We start from the raw sequence: 15,159 nt of genomic DNA on the forward strand, positions 1-15,159 counted from the left end.
AAGTGGTCTCTTTGATTGAAACAGCTGGAATGTTTTGCTCGCTCTAACCGCCTCACAGCCTCGATAACGATGGAAAGTGGAGTTTTTCTGCTCTGTCTGGATCAATTTATGCAAAGCCCACTCGTCACTTGGGTAAGGACCGCAGGATTGATGAGCTGATTCCGGCCATTGTGGGGCTGTTAACCTGGATGGCTCTGTAGCATCCTGATCAATAACATGTATTCACCTACTCTTCCTTTCCTTCTGTCATTCAGGTGAGGACATTGGTGCCGGATGATGGCGGCATGCACTTGGACTTCTCAGAGTTGCTGGATGGAGTGTTTCTAAATGAGATCATGACCCAAATGTAAGTTGTGCTTTGCTTTTTTCATCACAGCTCTGTTCTTGTATTTAATATGTCACACTTGCAGTCATTTCCTAATCAGTGTTACTGCCAGGAGTGTTCTGTGTCTCGGCTCTCTGATTTGATGAAACTATAGGCCAGTCTTTAGGATCCATCATAAAGTTCTGAGTAAACATTGTTGTCGGTTCAGATTCTGGAGACGTGCATCAATGGGAATAATCGGACATAAATGATTCTCCAGTGTCATTTTAAGCGTTGTTATCTTTTCCAGCATGTCATCCTCATCTACTCATACATTATAAAGCATCTGCTGCCACTCTTATTCTGGCAGTGCCCACCAACAGTGCCGGCTTTGTCGCTCTGCAGTCATAAAGGCGATCTTTGTAGTCTGCAGCAGAACAAGCAACAGCAGCTTCACCAAGAGTTCCAGGTTAGAGTTTCCCCCCACGTTACAGTTAGCACCAGGGCCACAGTTGCTCAAGCTTGTGTAAGATAAGCGGCCTACACACAGAGAGGACATCGGCTCGAATAAAGATAAAGAAGGAGACTAGGGGTGGAGCAGGGGGGCCGCCAAGCCATGACAGACATCACAGATATTGTCAAGATGCTACTTAAGAGATTATGATTTGGGCACCGTATGTTCTGAGGGAATTAGCATCACCAATAACCGTGACGATGGCTGCTGTGATCTGACAGGTGGAGACGCTGATTTGAGACTGTAGCGTCCTAACTGTGTGAGAATGTGTGAATTATGTGAGAGATTGATGATTCAACACTTCTGTGGATAATACTGTCTAGCCACCTCAAGACTACAGTATCCTTTCCTCCCACTCATCCCCCAGGGTCACAATAACCAGCTTTAAGTGCAAAATGGTGCCGCGCCAAGGGGAGGGGAAGAAGGGGATAATCTCCTGGATTGGGATACCCTCTGAGATTAGGGCCTTGTTGCTGGTGTTTAGAGGCAGTGGGGCACAGATGGGAGGGAGGAGGAGGAAAGACGGGACAAGCAGAGGGACTGAGATGGAGTGAGACAAGAGAGAGAGCAACTGTGTCTCACCCCACACAGTCACTTGAAGCATTGGGAAGTGTAATAATTGAGAAATATCCTTGCCAAGTAAAAATATACAAGAAATCTACTCTGATGCTGTAGTATTTGTGTCTAAAATATGTTTTAAAAGTCTGTCAGCCTCAGATTACAGTAGGCTCTAGCTCACAGCACAGTCAGTCAACTGAGGGTTTTGTTTTTTTCTGGGGTGTTTTTGGTGGAAAGTCTGCTGCCTTCCCATTTGGCTTGAACTCAAAGTCCATTTGGTGACTGAAAGGAATGACGTCACACAGTCTATAGTTAGAAATGAATGGGCAACTCACATGTTTTCATTGGGATTCTCGAGCCAAGACTTCCATGGCTTGGAGCAGTGGTTCTCAAGCTGTGGCACAATTAACACTAATGGTACTATTGGTGGTATGCCAGATGATGCGTGATTTATTTAGACAATCACAACAATTGCAATCGATTGAGATGCGGTTATTATGGCAAATGAGTCCCAATTTCAACTTCTATCAAATCAGACATGTTTTTTTTTTTTTTATTATATATCTACAGAAATCCATCCGCTGCCCCTCAGGGTGCAAACAAGGTAAGCAGGGATCCCAGTCAGCGGGTACAGAACCTGAGCCTGCTGGTCCATCAGATCAGGACATATTATCTGGTGAGTTCTGGATGTTCCCTCTCTCAGTTTCATAGCAATATAATATGAAAGACCATTCAGTGTGATCTCACACCAAAGGTTTAGCAATTCAAAGACTTTATTACATAGAAAAGGAGCTAAAGTCTAAATTCAGTCATGCTTTTCTCTTGCATGGCGAAATAAAACAACTTGAAGATAAATTATAACAATTAGCTTCTCTGACTCATCTCAGAGACACACTGTTGCTGTAATTCAAGCCACTATAAAAATCATTTGCTGCAGGCCTGATGCAGCTGGGCAATCAGAACAAAGCAGGCTTTAATGAGGCAGCACCTACTTGTCTGTTTTCATGCAGTGTGTGCAGTGGTGCTCTCAGGAGGATCTATGAAGAAATATGGTTACCCCTACACACCGGCGCTTAAACCTATCATGTACACACGTGCACTCACATGTTCCATACAGCCTAAAGTAGGGCGGCGAGGAGAAGTTTTGGAAGATCTCACCACTGCACCGGGGAAACTGCCTCTGTCATTTGGCCACTTAGGGCTCATTGTATTTGTTGGCTGTGTTTCTATACATGTATTTAAATGGCTGCTATGTGCTGTACATACATACATACTCTGTCTATTCAGACCCACTGGCAAGACACCAAGAAGCATTTCTATTCTGTTCTTGTTTCGGGTGGTCGGAATGTCCTTATCCTCCCTCTTCTCCACCCGTCTCCCTCATCTTTCTCGTTCTCTTCCTTTTGCAGGATAATCTCAGACAGTTAATCATGATCCCCTTGCCAAATGTGTTGCTGCTCTGCAAGACTCCTTACTGCGGTAGGTCTCCTTTAGAGAAACTCTGAATATTCCTTCTATGCCTTCCAAATGAGCTATACACTCTATAGGAACTGCCAAGTCAGGGTATGGCTGGAACTCTGATTAGTCTGTTTGCTGAGGCTTATTATAACCAGTATTGATTCCCTATAGTTTACTGGGATGTGTGAAATATAGACTTTGGGTAGATCTATAAAGTCATCTGGTTATTCTTTTGTGGGGTGACTGCTATTCTAAAATTAGATAACACATATTGCCAATGTTATCGTCATTGACAATAAACAATTTGTTATATCCTTTGGTTTAAAATCCGAAACAAAAATCCAAACATTAAATTAATTTGATTGCACACTTTCAGTCTGATAACCACACTTTCAGCTCGTGATGGTGAGGCTGTGGCACGTGATGACCCATATTCACCCACCTGCACTTTTATTCATCTCTGCAGTTCTCAGTAGTTTCATCTTGTTTACTTCCACAGAACAAAGTCTGGAGGAAATGAAGAAGCTTTTACTGTTGCTGCTTGGATCTGCAGTTCAGGTAAACACTGACAGACTGACATTTAAAGCTGATATACACTGTTATAGACTGGGTGTCCCCTGTGCGTTTTTTTGCGCAAACTAATTAACTGGTGATATTTAACCGTGAGTGTTGTTTTATCGATTTCAGTGTGAGAAAAAAGAGCAGTACATCGAGAGGATCCAGGCGCTGGACTTTGACACAAAAGCAGCCATAGCGGTGCATATTCAGGAGGTATTTAATACTAAAACAATGCTTATAAATCTGTAACACAGACGCTTTATTAAGCCCTGTGATATAATCTATACTTTGCAACTTTATCAGGAAACAACTTGATATTACAGGATTCTGAAATCTTAGTTTTCCATGTGCCACTCTGTATATATTTACATTATTTTTTAGTTGCTAGGACGACCTGACTGTTGCTTACCATGTGTTCTAGTTGACCCATAGTCAGGAAAACGTGTTGGATCTGCAGTGGCTAGAAGCTACTGAGTTACATCCAGATGAGCTGGAGGCCATGGCGAGGGACATGGCACTTCACCTCAGACAGCTGCTGGACCTGAGGGACACCCACCTGGAGGCATGTATCTCTTTTTCTGTACTCACTCTTTTTGTATTAGTTATCTGTTGAAAGAGTTAAAAAAAAAATGTGTTTATCTGATGTGGGAGAACTGACCTTGGTCTGTACTGGAGTTGTAAGTGAGACATGTTCTTTAAAAAAGGTTTTGTTTCAGTTTTTTTGTCAATGATCTCAACTGTATGAATACCAACAGGCTGTGGTTTATCTCAGTGATAAGTATACAAACACATACAGAAGGTTTGTGTTTACATATTACTTTAATCATTATTCACCATTTCCGTCCACACGCTTTCACAGTGACTGCAAAGTGGAAAAGTAGAAAAAACATAAATGGCGTTGAAGAGTCATTTCTAACCTGCTCCTTTCCTCAATAATTTATTTTCTGCAGACTATAGCTGAGCTAATGCAGGAGAGAGAAGGTATGGTGAGCATGGTCAGTAGCCCGTCCAGCCCGCTGTCTGCCAGCCACAGCCCGAGCATGCAACAGCAGCAAGCGGGGGCCCAGCAGCACCTGGCAGTGGAGCTGGCTGACTCTAAAGCTAAGATCAGAAGACTTCGACAAGAGCTGTGAGTACCAATCGGACAGAAGTCAGAGGAGTCAGAGAAAGAGGCTTGTCTTTGCTGTAATTGCCATTGATTGTCCAGGATAGAGTCTCCTGAAGCAGAACACACAGAAATCCATTGATTCACCCAGTTTCTCTGCAGGGAGTTTTAGTGAAGAAGCTGAGATAGCATGGCCTCTGAGAACTAAGAGAGAGAGAGAGAGCGTTAGAGAGGGAGGGAGAGAGAGAGAGAATGAAGCCTGACACTATGGGACGAGAGATGCCCCAGGGGCGTTTGGCCCACATTACCGGCTGCCTTGGCGAGTTCCATGGCCGTGCGCTGCCACTGACCCACATTGGCATCGCATTCCTATACATGGTCATTCACTCACACACAAATTCACACACTCACTAACCCTGAGCTGAACCAGATCACAATTGCCATCTTCACTCTCTGTCCCATCTTCTCTGCTACGTTGTCCTCTTTGCTGGGGTGTTCAGATTCATATGCCCTAGCCTCTGAGCAAACACAGTGTCCAATAGAGCCATCGGCTGTCCCTTGACTTTAGGATCAAACATGTGTAACATTTTAGTTTTCTTGCAACTGTGGAATCTATTTCTGCTTTCTCCAGAGAGGAGAAGAGTGAGCAGATGGTGGACTGCAGACATGAGCTGGAGAACATGGAATCAGAGCTGAAGAGGATCCAGCAGGAGGTTTGAAGTCCTTCTAGTAGTAACGCACAGTGACCCCATAACCGCTGTGCAGATTACAGTACACAGATTAATGCAGTACGTGCTTTACTGCACTGCAAGGCTTAATGACAGCAGATCTAAACCTCTGACACTGACACATATACAACTAAAGCTCCTAAGGATTTGTCTGTACAAGAGATCTCAAATTATATTCTTTGTTTGTGTCCTGTGATTTAGGTAGGCCGCACAAATTTATCAGGGGTTATTCAGAATCTTTCCAATGACAGAGAGTTTTGATTTGGAATAGGTTAAATAATATATATGGCTTCCCTTCGTGCTACAATTAGAAAAATCAAAGCAAGTTCTCACATATTTTTCGGCAATATTTCAACTGATGGTCCTCCTTGGGTGTGTTCGAGACCCACAATCCTTTTATATACTCTATTTGAACATAAATGGTCTTGTATTTGAATTGTATTTCATTGGTAGCATTCCAATCAATTAAATTGTATTCAAAATACAGATCTACATATTTTTTTTCATAAACCATTACTGTCTCTTAACTTCCAGAACGCCCAGCTGCTGTTGGATGCTCGCGCAGCTCGTACATACCGCGATGAGCTGGACGCCCTGAGAGAGAGAGCCATCAAAGCAGACAAGCTGGAGAGTGAACTGGGACGCTACAGGGAGCAACTACACAAGATGGAGTTCCACAAAGCCAAAGTGGAGGTTGATACAGTCTTAGTACTGTTTTAGTCATTCTACATTCATTTTAATGATGGTATTTCAAGACTTTGGGAACCATGAAATCCTGTAGATATTGATGAGATGACTGCTAGAGCGGAGAAGCGAATTGAGATATCTCACCACTCACCGGAGTTCCTGTTTTGATGTGTTTTTTGTATATCAGGAGCTAAAGGACGATAACAGAGTGCTGCAGGAGACCAAAGAAGTGCTGGAGGACCAGTTAGCTGGCTTGAGGGCACGCTCCGATAAAATCCACCAGCTGGAGAAGCACAGCCTCATGCTCAAGGCTCAGGTCCACGACATGGAGCAGGTCAGAGCATTTTCTGTCATGGTACCTCTGTGTTTGTCGAAGACATGTAACTGGAAAGGTTTTATAACTCAATTTAAGGTAACAAATCCGTGTCCTTATACCATGTACCACAAATCGTTCCATTTAAGGAGAGGGAAGCAGATCGGAGGCGGATTGAGGAGCTGCAGGAGGAGAACGTTGCTCTGTACATGGCTCAGAGGAGGAGTATGGAAGAGTCCCAACACCTGGGCTGGGAGTTAGAGCAGCTCTCCAAGATGGCAGAGAACCCCCAGGGTAAGAGCTGGTGTTAAGATGAAGTCGTGAGTACGTTCATTTTTAAGATACAAAAGTGAACACATTTGCATTATGTTTTCACCAGACCAGCAGACCTTGAGTGACGAGGTAAGCGAGCGGACCAGTAGCCGAATGCTGAAGCTGGAGAAGGAGAACCAAAGCCTGCTGAGGACAATTGAAGAGCTCAGAGCCGTCTCCAACTGTAAACAATTTAACCTTAGTCATCGCCATGACTACACCTGCCACATCTGTAGCACCAACAGTTGTACATCATCATCACCAATACAGCCCTCAGGGTCACAAAGCTCCTCCTCAGATTTAAGGAGCAGTACTAATGCACAACCACCAAGTGCAGTGACACAGGAGATGCTCAATGGAGACTCACAATGCCATCAGCGCTCAGATGTTGAAGGGATGGAGGGAGTCAAAAGTGAGCTCCTCCTCACAAACGGTCCAGACTTTCATGTTGAGGAGAAAGGACAGCTGGAAGGAGGGGATTGTGGGGAGCAATACAAAGAACTGATATGTGATGTGGAAGTGTTGGAGAACAATCATAATAGGTTCCGTTGTTGCATTGGTTCACGTGATCACTCCCCTGGCTCAAAGAGCAGCAGTCCTTACCATCCACCGACCCGTTCCTCCTATGCTGTTAAGCAAACACAGCGGATGGAGGCCAAATGCAGAACCTTGGAGACAGAGAACCAACACCTACAGGCTTCACTTGACAACACTGGTATAAGTTATTCAGTAACACACTCAAAAACACCTACAAACAATCCATTCACTATTTCAACAATTGACTTCTTCCTTCACAACCTCTTCAGATCGAAAGGTCCAGCGCCTGGAGGCAGAGGTTCAGGAGCTGGAGGCAGAGAACCAGAGTTTGCAGGCCACCCTGGAGGAACTTCGGATCTCTTCACGGCGCCTGGAGCAACTGGAAAAGGAGAAACAGAATCTTGAACAAGAGACTACAGCACTGGAGAAAGAAAAGAGGCAGCTAGAGAAAGAGAATCGACGGCTCCGTCAGCAGGTATGATGGCAGCGGTAATGTGGGATAATGTTTGACAAGACAAATCAGAGGGCTCATCTCATTATTATTTTAACAGAGGCATAAAGACAAAATAAAAAAGCTCAAACTCTGTTAGTTAGAGTCAGCGACGGTCCGTTTAAATAAATGAATTTTTCTCGTGGACTCTGAAAGCAGAGCAGAGCGATCAAGAAGTATTGGTGGAACAGGTGATTAATATTACACTTTCTTCTCTCAGGCTGAAATCCAAGAGGCCACCTTGGACAGCAGTAATGTGTCGATGGCTAACCTGGAAAGGGACATGCGCTACCTTATAAAAGAGGTGGAGGGCTTAAGGGAGACTGCTGAGAGGGTCAAAGGTTTGGAGAGAGACAACAGAGAACTGAGCAAGCAAGCTGCTATTGACCAGAGGACTCTGGTCACCCTCAGAGAGGTGAGGGCTCAGAAGGCTTTCATCTGCAAGAACACAACAATTTACCATCCCTAGATCCACTAAACCTAAATAATCAAATGAAATGATTTGTTTGTTTAAAGTTGTTCCTATGGCCACAATCCAACTATACTGTTAATTTAAGGAACTGGTAAATGAGAAGCTGAGGACCCAGCAGAAAGACAATGAACTGGAGAGGCTGGCCCATGACCTGGAGCTGGGGGTGTTGAACCAGGACAGTGTGCAGCAAGCAGACCTAGAAACATCAGAGGACAGGTGCTTACTTACATACAGTCTATGCTCAATATAATGTAAGCAAAAGCAAACCATAGTAATTTATTGATGGATGGTACATTCTAGAGTTTCCAGTTGATACAATCAAAGGTTCTTATTCCATGCAGCAGGTTCAGGATGCTGGAGTCAGAGTTGGAGTTGTCTCTGAAGAGGTCCCTCCAGATCAAAGAAGACAAGATCGCTGCTCTGGAGGCTCGTCTGCAGGAATCGTCCAGCCTGAACCAGCAGCTGCGGCAGGAGCTCAAGACCGTTAGTCACTTCACTAAATAAAAAACTTCTGCAATACAGCATAGTTTGCCTCAGCTCACTGTGCTGTATTTAAAAGGACCAGAGGAGGCTAAAACAAAAGTTCCTCCCATCACGCAGGTGAAACTGAACTACGAGGCTTTGCAGCAGAGGGAGGAGGAGGAGTGGACAGCATCCTTGTCCTCCAGCCCTCCAACAGAGACAGGCAAGGCAATGAGCGAGTTGTTTCGTGAAAACCAGGAGTCCACCAAGGAAGTGCTGAAGGTTAAAGATCGTCTCATTGAAGTGGAGAGGAACGTAAGTGCAAGGCCACTGTGCAGACGCTTTTTAATACACACAAAACTCATTCAGGATTTTTGACATAAACATACATAACAAGCATTTTCTGGTGAATAAAAGAAAGAATGGGCTCTCCTCTCCCCTCCTCTCCTCTCCTCTCCTCTCCTCTCCTCTCCTCTCCTCTCCTCTCCTCTCATCTCCTCTCCTCTCATCTCCTCTCATCTCCTCTCCTCTTCTCTCCTCTCCTCTCCTCCCCTCTCCTAACCAGAATGCGACACTGGAGGCAGAGCGCCAGGCTATGCAGACCCAGCTGAGGCAGCTGGAGAGTCAGTCAGAGAGTCAACAGGCTCAGATCTTGGCCCTGCAGAGGCAGACTGCCTCATTGCAGGAGAACAACACAGCCCTGCAGACACACAATGCTAACCTGCAGGTACTAGTATTCTTCTTGCCGAGTAAACTTGATGTACTATTACTTTGCATGCAGACGGCACATTGAAAGAAATTACCCAAAACCCAACCTAACTGGTCCACTTTCTTCTTTAGGTGGAAAAGTCCACACTGAATTCTCAGAGCGCCTCCCTTCTGGCCCAGAATGCCCAGCTGCAGCAACAACAGTCTGGAACAGAAAGTGAACGGGACAGCGCCATCCGTGAACGTGAGGAGCTGCGCAGTGTTCACGAGCAGTTGTTGCGCGATCACGAGCGACTGGCTGCAGTGCATGAGCGGCAGGCCATGGAGTATGAGGCCTTGATGGGAAAGCATGGCTGTTTGAAAAACGCCCACCGCACGCTGGAGCTGGAACACCGCACGCTGCAGGACAGGTGAGGGAAAAGCAGAGGTCAGGACGTACAGATGGAGAGTACTTTATATGGCAGCTGGAGGATTTTTTCTGTATTTCTAGTTGAAAATAGATAAGAAATAATAATTTTCTCATCAACATCTCTACTATTATGTGTAATATAATTGCATTAAACAATACAAATCACTCAAATATAGTCAATATCCATCACTGCCATCCCATGTTGTTCTAAATCCATATATGTCCATGAGTATGTGTTTTAATGTATAACGGTGGTGGGTATATTAAGATATAATAGCCTGCTGCAGCAGCGGGCCAAGCTGGAAGACCTGGAAAAAGCCCTGAAGGAGGAGCAGATGAAGATGGCTCTAGAGAAAGAGCAGCACAGAACGACTGCTGCTGAGTGCTGCAGGCTTCGAGACGAGAAGGACTGGTGAGGAGGCAGGAGGCAAAAGCATGAATCACACACTGTAACACCTACACACAAGGGAACATACACACCGCCTCATACTTCTGGCATGGTCATGTGTTTTGCAAGGCTGAACAGGACGTACCACCAGCTTCTCACGGACAACGAGGAGCTCTCTGCAGACCACAAGCAGCTTAAGAGCCAGATGAATGAGGCCAGGCTGGAGCGCACCTGGCTGGAGGCCGACTTCTCCAAGCTCAAGAAGCAGTATCAGCAGGTGGACATCACCTCCACCAAGCTCACCAACCGGTGTGAGGTACACACAGGCAGTACTATATTCCTGATTCCTGTTTTTACACTGATCCTGTTCAGTATCTCTGTTTCAAAGCCTTCAAAAGCTAATTATTTTCCATGTACATACAGCTACTGAGCCAGTTGAAGCACACCATGGAGGAAGAGAATCGCCATCTACTGGGCCAGATTCAGACCCTGATGCTGCAGAACCGAACCTTGTTGGAGCAGACGATGGAAAGCAAGGATCTATATCACGTTGAGCAGAGACAGTATATGTAAGCAGACAGGACTTCCGCAGAGTTATTAGTTATTATACACGAGCACGGAGCTTGTGTGCTCCATGTAGGTCACCCAAAAATGTATTCCAAAAACAGCTGTGGGATCAGGCTGGTCGTGCATTATTGATGGAGTCTAACACGACAACTCTGCTCATTTTAAAGATACAACTTTCCTGACCTAAAATTCCTGCAGTTCCTATGTGGGTCACAGCTAAATTATTGACAAAGCACAGGGTTATTAGTAGTGACTCAAGACCTTAGATCCTGTTAGACACTTAAACAAAGTTAAATATTCTCTCTCTGTCTCTCTGTTCAGTGACAAGCTTAATGATTTGAGGAGGCAGAAGGAGAAGTTGGAGGAAAAGATAATGGATCAGTACAAATTTTATGACCCCTCACCTCCACGCAGGTAAGTAATAGTGATATTTAATGATTTAATCAAATCCAGTGTATATGTTGAATTGTGTCTAGTAGGATATATTTGTCTGCGTGCTAATTGAGGACTGAACTATAAACACACACTGGTTTATCAAAGACTTCCCCACACATTCCTACTTAATCTCAGATTAGTGTTGCCCCCTCCATGTTACAATACATCAGTTCCAAGAGGAAAAATGTAGCCAAGACTGGTAACCATAGCCATTGAAATGTATTTACCAAGAACTAAGCCCCCAGACCGCCCTGGCCCAACTTTGTCACGTCGGGTTCTCATTCTGTCCTTCTATAGACGTGGGAACTGGATCACCCTGAAACTGAAGAAGTTGATGAAACCCAATAACCGTGAGCATGGACATGAGCACTCCCAAACACCCCCGACGCCCACACACTCCTGCCGGGGCATTGCAGAGCCACACACCTGTCATGACAACGGCTCCTTCCTCAGCTCAGATGGGTCTGGAGGCTCAGCCAATGATACCCTCTCGCCCCAGCGTAGCAGCAGTGAGTATCCCCTTCTTGTACTCACTGGACCATGATACACTGGCTTGGAAGAAACCATTGGACCCAATTTCCAAAGGCCCATGAACACAACTTCAGCCATAGACCAGGAAGTGAAAGTCAGAGCCCAGCTTCCACCAGCTCTTCCATCATCACAGGGAGAGTTGGGTGCAGTGATAGCCAGGGATGTTAAGTCCACACCAATTGGCCTTTCAGCACAGATTTCATCACAAATTTTGATTTAAAAAATTCCCCCTCCTCGTCAGCATCCTCCCAAGAGTCCCTAAAGGTCAGGTGTACATGTTACCACTCACAAAACTTCCAGAAATAGCCATTGTATTTAAATACAAGAGTATGTTTTATGTGCCATGTCCAAACATTATTACTCCTAATTCATGATTATGTGTGAACATTCCTCCACACTCCTAAATATGCCTTCCCAATGTCAATGTGTGTGTGTGTAAATGTGTTTTATTAATTCTTTCTTTCCCTCCTGTCTCCTGTTTCTTTCTGTGTCTTTTCGTCCCCTCCCTACCTCTCCTCCTCTCTCCCCTCATCTGTCTGCATCCACCCCCTATCTCCCTTCATCTCTCTCTACCTCCCATGTGGTGGCACTTGCCGTTTAAAGCTCTGAAAATGTTTCCCCGTATGAGGAGCAGGCTGAAGGACAGAGACAAAGTCAAGTCCCTCTTCCGCCGCTCCATGTGTAAGAAACACTCTGCTCCAGTGTCTGACCTCATCCCGCTTGAAGTCCTGTGTTTTACTTCTAACTCGAGGATAGAATGCTTTTTTTAAATTTCATCATAACCTGCTGTGATAATGCCTGAGTAATCTCTACATGCCGACTTCATTCGACCATATCATACCTAAAATAATCAACTATGTAGGATAGATGCATCTGCCAAAGTCACTTTCTAGCATCGTGATCAAGCATTTGAAGTCTACCTGGGGAGAGCTAGAAAGGTCAAAGGAATACTGCATTGCAGGAGGATGCTGGCGCTGCATGAGCTCTGCCCTTGTGGTGGCTGTGGGGAAATGACAGAACAATAAAACAACAATTACTTTATCAACAGTAATGCACGATCTGTGGACAAAAAAGCCATTTCTGTCTCTGTGATGCCGTCCACCTCATTATCTCTATGACCAGTCCACCTTTCTGTTCCCCACCCCTCATCCACCTTCCCACTTCCTCCATTCCTTGATCCAACAAATGCAGCCCTGAGCAGCTTGGCAAACCCCTCGGAACAGCTGGATGCTGAGGATGACGGCAAAGACACACTGACCTCATCGCTTACCACATCCATCTTGTCCATCTTCCACCATTATCCCTCCACTCTACCATCCAGCCACCACCACACCACCACAACCACTGACACCACCGACACGTTTCCAGATGTTTCTGAGCTGTTGGTGACAGGTAGAGGCCTGCATGAGTCACGGTTTTGTCTGACATCATCTTCATTTGCTGTTTGTCAGTACAGTGTAGACTAGGACAGTAGGGCAAAGACAACACTTGCATGTGCTTTTCTTGCTTGAAAGTACTGATATGGTATGATATTATCTACCACTTATACCGAAATTCAGTAATTTCTCTTCATTTATATTTTTTGACCCACAGACAAGGATTCCAACGATAGTGCTGTGCCATCTGGTTTTGAGGACAATGATGAGCTACAAAACCATGGTAAAGCCCTCTGGATACTCCCGTAGAGGATTCAGCAAGCATACAGATGTATTATCGGCTCAGGAATTAGAGGAAATCCATCAAATCACAATTGTGACCTTGTTTCATATAATCTCTATGCTGAGCATGGAATCTGTCCATCCCCCAATAGGAAGACTTAACTCTTCTGCCCCCTGTTGGTCATAGGGATAGTAACACTGTCAAAGTTTGTGACCTGCAAACCTGCAAGTTCTGGTCATCGGTTCTGATAAGTAAATGTTACGCATTGGAAGTGAGGGTCTGTTTAAAAAAGTTACAGAGAAAATGTGTCAGTAGTAGTAGTACTGTAGCTCTTTGTGTCATAGCCATAGACCTTATTTTTGGGTCCATCTGAGTAAAATGACCTGGAAGTCTGCTAAGGGATCTCATGGTGAAGTGAACTTTCAGGTCAAATAATTAATTTCTTTTTCTCAGCTTACTCTTCAGGGTTGAATGGAGTCCAGAGTCGGGCCCAAAGTGAGAGCAGTGGTGAATTCAGCATGAGTCTGGATAATGAACCCTGGTCCAATGGCAGTAGCCCTGTCCAGCAGCCCCCCTCACGCCGTTCCTCCTCCTCTTATCAGCCACCTTGTGATACATCCACTCCCTATCATATGCAGCAGAAGCAGCACTCCAGTGCTACACAAAAAGAGAAAGCTTCTACCCTACCCATCAACAACAATCAGAATTTAGAACTTAAATCCACACCCAAACAGAAAAATCTGGGGTCCACTCAGGACCTCTGGCCCATTAGGGGGACAAAGAGCATCAGGAAGGGGTCAAACAGCAAAGCAGCACGCCGCTCATCTGATTCCGGTGGCAGCCAGAAACTAAATCAGGCGCTCCATGGGATGAATTCAACCTCAGGCTGTTGCAAAGGTGAGGTAACCCGATCCACGGTTTGTTCCCCAATCGCAGTGCTCTATGTTCAGGGTAAATCATCCTCAGCGTCCGGGTGCCTCAACTGCTTCTCCACCCCTTTGGGGAAAGAAGGGAGACTAAGGGGAAGGGGGTCCCCAAAAACTCTCCCCCGTGCAAGCAGTGTCATTTCCACAGCAGAAGGCTCTTCCCGACGCTCCAGTGTCAACAGTGACTGTAGGGTGCCAATAAAGTCTGACCCACTAGCCGACCAGATTACAGCAGAGGTCAGTAATCAGGAGCAGCGGGCAACAACCAAGCAAAATCAAGAACCAAACCCAGACATAAATAACAGTGAGACTGAGGCCATGCCTCCAGCCAAACCTCCCAGAGAACCAGTGGTCACTGTTACCACAGACCCTGTGCAGGAAACACTTTTTGGCTCCCCCTTCACTTTCAACTCTGTCTTCTCTAACACAATCTTCAGTGACACTGTTGTGACGACTACAACCAGTTTGGATAAGCGTGAGAAGAAACAGACTTTCATCTGCCTCAATACCTCTGTTGTGCAAAACATCACTTGTCCAACTCTGAGGCAGGAAACCACTTCTAACACACCACAAACGTTGCTTAGTTTGGAAAATGAGCAAATTCAAGAAGCAGGACATTTCTGTGAGGTTGACAGGGAGGCAACTGGGCTGCAATATAGCGACAAGCAGTGAAGGCTATTACATCATAGAATGTTGTGTCATGCAAATCGTACAGCAGTAAGGCCAGATGTTTCATCGCATCAACCAAAGCACACAGTAAGTCACTATAAGATGGCCGTCCTGAACATACAGTGTTAAAATGTGCACTTAAAATAAAAAGATGTTTAGATATTTTTGTTCTTCAGTTAGTTTGTGCCGGAATAACTTGACTTGCGTTTCAGACTATTAATCAGCTTGTATAACAGATTTACCAATTCACAATATACATTTTCTATTCTGATATTTTGCACACATTCTGCTCACAACTTTTAAGTGAACAATATGTAGATGTGCTATTTTGACATGTTAGATTTGTGTTGTGACTCAAGATACTTTTCC

The 15,159-nt window shown here is 45.0% G+C and overlaps 1 protein-coding gene across 1 annotated transcript; it reads left to right on the forward strand.

Annotated features, from left to right (window-relative positions):
* Positions 1-69: 69 nt before the first annotated feature.
* Positions 70-14,793, forward strand: LOC142994826 (girdin-like). Its single transcript, XM_076145699.1, has 29 exons — positions 70-132; positions 255-346; positions 1,947-2,052; positions 2,786-2,855; positions 3,334-3,392; positions 3,522-3,605; positions 3,814-3,954; positions 4,343-4,521; positions 5,129-5,210; positions 5,760-5,918; positions 6,100-6,246; positions 6,375-6,519; positions 6,605-7,252; positions 7,344-7,549; positions 7,785-7,979; positions 8,122-8,252; positions 8,378-8,519; positions 8,637-8,813; positions 9,064-9,225; positions 9,339-9,616; positions 9,884-10,027; positions 10,133-10,319; positions 10,427-10,572; positions 10,892-10,984; positions 11,303-11,514; positions 12,140-12,217; positions 12,728-12,928; positions 13,130-13,195; positions 13,661-14,793. Exons 1-29 carry the CDS (start codon positions 70-72, stop codon positions 14,791-14,793), a joined length of 5,526 nt encoding a protein of 1,841 aa, XP_076001814.1.
* The last annotated feature ends 366 nt before the right edge of the window (positions 14,794-15,159 follow it).

This window comes from Genypterus blacodes, unplaced genomic scaffold (genome assembly GCF_046128005.1).
Source record: "Genypterus blacodes isolate CSIRO-AG114 ecotype Tasmania unplaced genomic scaffold, CSIRO-AGI_Gbla_v1 ptg000030l_1, whole genome shotgun sequence".
NCBI lineage: Eukaryota > Metazoa > Chordata > Actinopteri > Ophidiiformes > Ophidiidae > Genypterus > Genypterus blacodes.